General features: G+C 49.0%; 1 protein-coding gene across 1 annotated transcript in view; it reads left to right on the top strand.

Moving 5' to 3' along the window:
• Window positions 1-78: 78 nt before the first annotated feature.
• The window catches only part of COG3 (component of oligomeric golgi complex 3), a gene marked incomplete at its 5' end in the record, with an annotated part of 30461 nt that continues 29560 nt past the window's right edge, over window positions 79-979 (top strand). The window contains 2 exons of the mRNA XM_009699310.1: window positions 79-240; window positions 659-745. Coding sequence (XP_009697612.1) covers window positions 79-240; window positions 659-745 — 249 coding nt within the window. The remainder of the gene's footprint in view (window positions 241-658; window positions 746-979) is intronic.

Raw genomic sequence — 979 nt, 5'->3', positions numbered from 1 at the left:
CCGGCCGGCTGGGGCCTGCGGGGCCGCCGCTCCCCCGCGGTCTTTACGGGGCTCCAGAGCGTTTTGTGTTCTGGCGAGGTTTCAGCCCAGCGGGGCCCTGAGCCCTCCTCCGGCTGTGTCGACAACCGCTTCCCCCAGCCCGTCGTCCCGTTTCGCCTTCCTGGGGAGGGCTGGCTCTTCCTTCAGCCTTCTGAGGCGCCTCATGCGGCGGTGCGGCCCCCCCGGCCCGGCCTCACGTGGGTGTGTTTTTTTGTCGGCAGCGGTGGCAGCTTTTCTGTTAAAATCCACGGATGCCTGTCCTCATTGCTTCCCTCAGTTCGTCAAAGTTTGTTCTGTTGAAATTGAGAGCTTTAGTCGTGGAGTTACGTGGTTTTGGTCCTCTTAATTTGATCCTGATCAATGCATAGCTGCTGGTACCGATCTTATTTCTTGGTTCAACTTATGGATGATTCGTGGAGCCGTATAAAGCTAGGAATAGTGGTAAAAAGCTTAATAATTTGTTGTTACCATGGAAGAGGTAGTCTGCCACTCAGTTATAAAATACCAAACTCTGACAAGGTGTTTATTTATGAGTGCTCCCTTGTCTACAAAGGAAAGGGGAACGAAATGTTTGCATTCCTTAACCGCACTTTCAATGAGAGGTTTTCTATTTGAACAGGATGGTAGCACAAGATATAGTGCCAGAAAATCAACGAAGTTGGCTCTCGACAAGTGTCTGAAAAGTCAGAATAACAAAGGGGAGGGGGTAAAGCAATTCCTTCCTGAAATGCACCTGTTTAATTTCATGCTTCCTGGTTTCTTTTTTGTGTAAGCTGTATGCAACTGTACTGAAGTAAATACTGGCAGGCATCCAAAATGATTGTAGAAGGATGTGCTGCTACCAGAGGATATTCTTAAGGATTTAAACCAGCTTTGCAACAAGGCAGGTACTGTATTTGCCAGTCAGGACAACAGGAACGCCAAGACATTGAGTGCTTCA

The sequence above is a fragment of the Cariama cristata genome, unplaced genomic scaffold (assembly GCF_000690535.1).
Source record: "Cariama cristata isolate BGI_N322 unplaced genomic scaffold, ASM69053v1 scaffold7350, whole genome shotgun sequence".
In the NCBI taxonomy this organism is placed as follows: Eukaryota; Metazoa; Chordata; class Aves; order Cariamiformes; family Cariamidae; genus Cariama; species Cariama cristata.
Note: the sequence above shows the minus strand (reverse complement) of the source record. Positions and strands in the feature narration are given on the sequence as shown.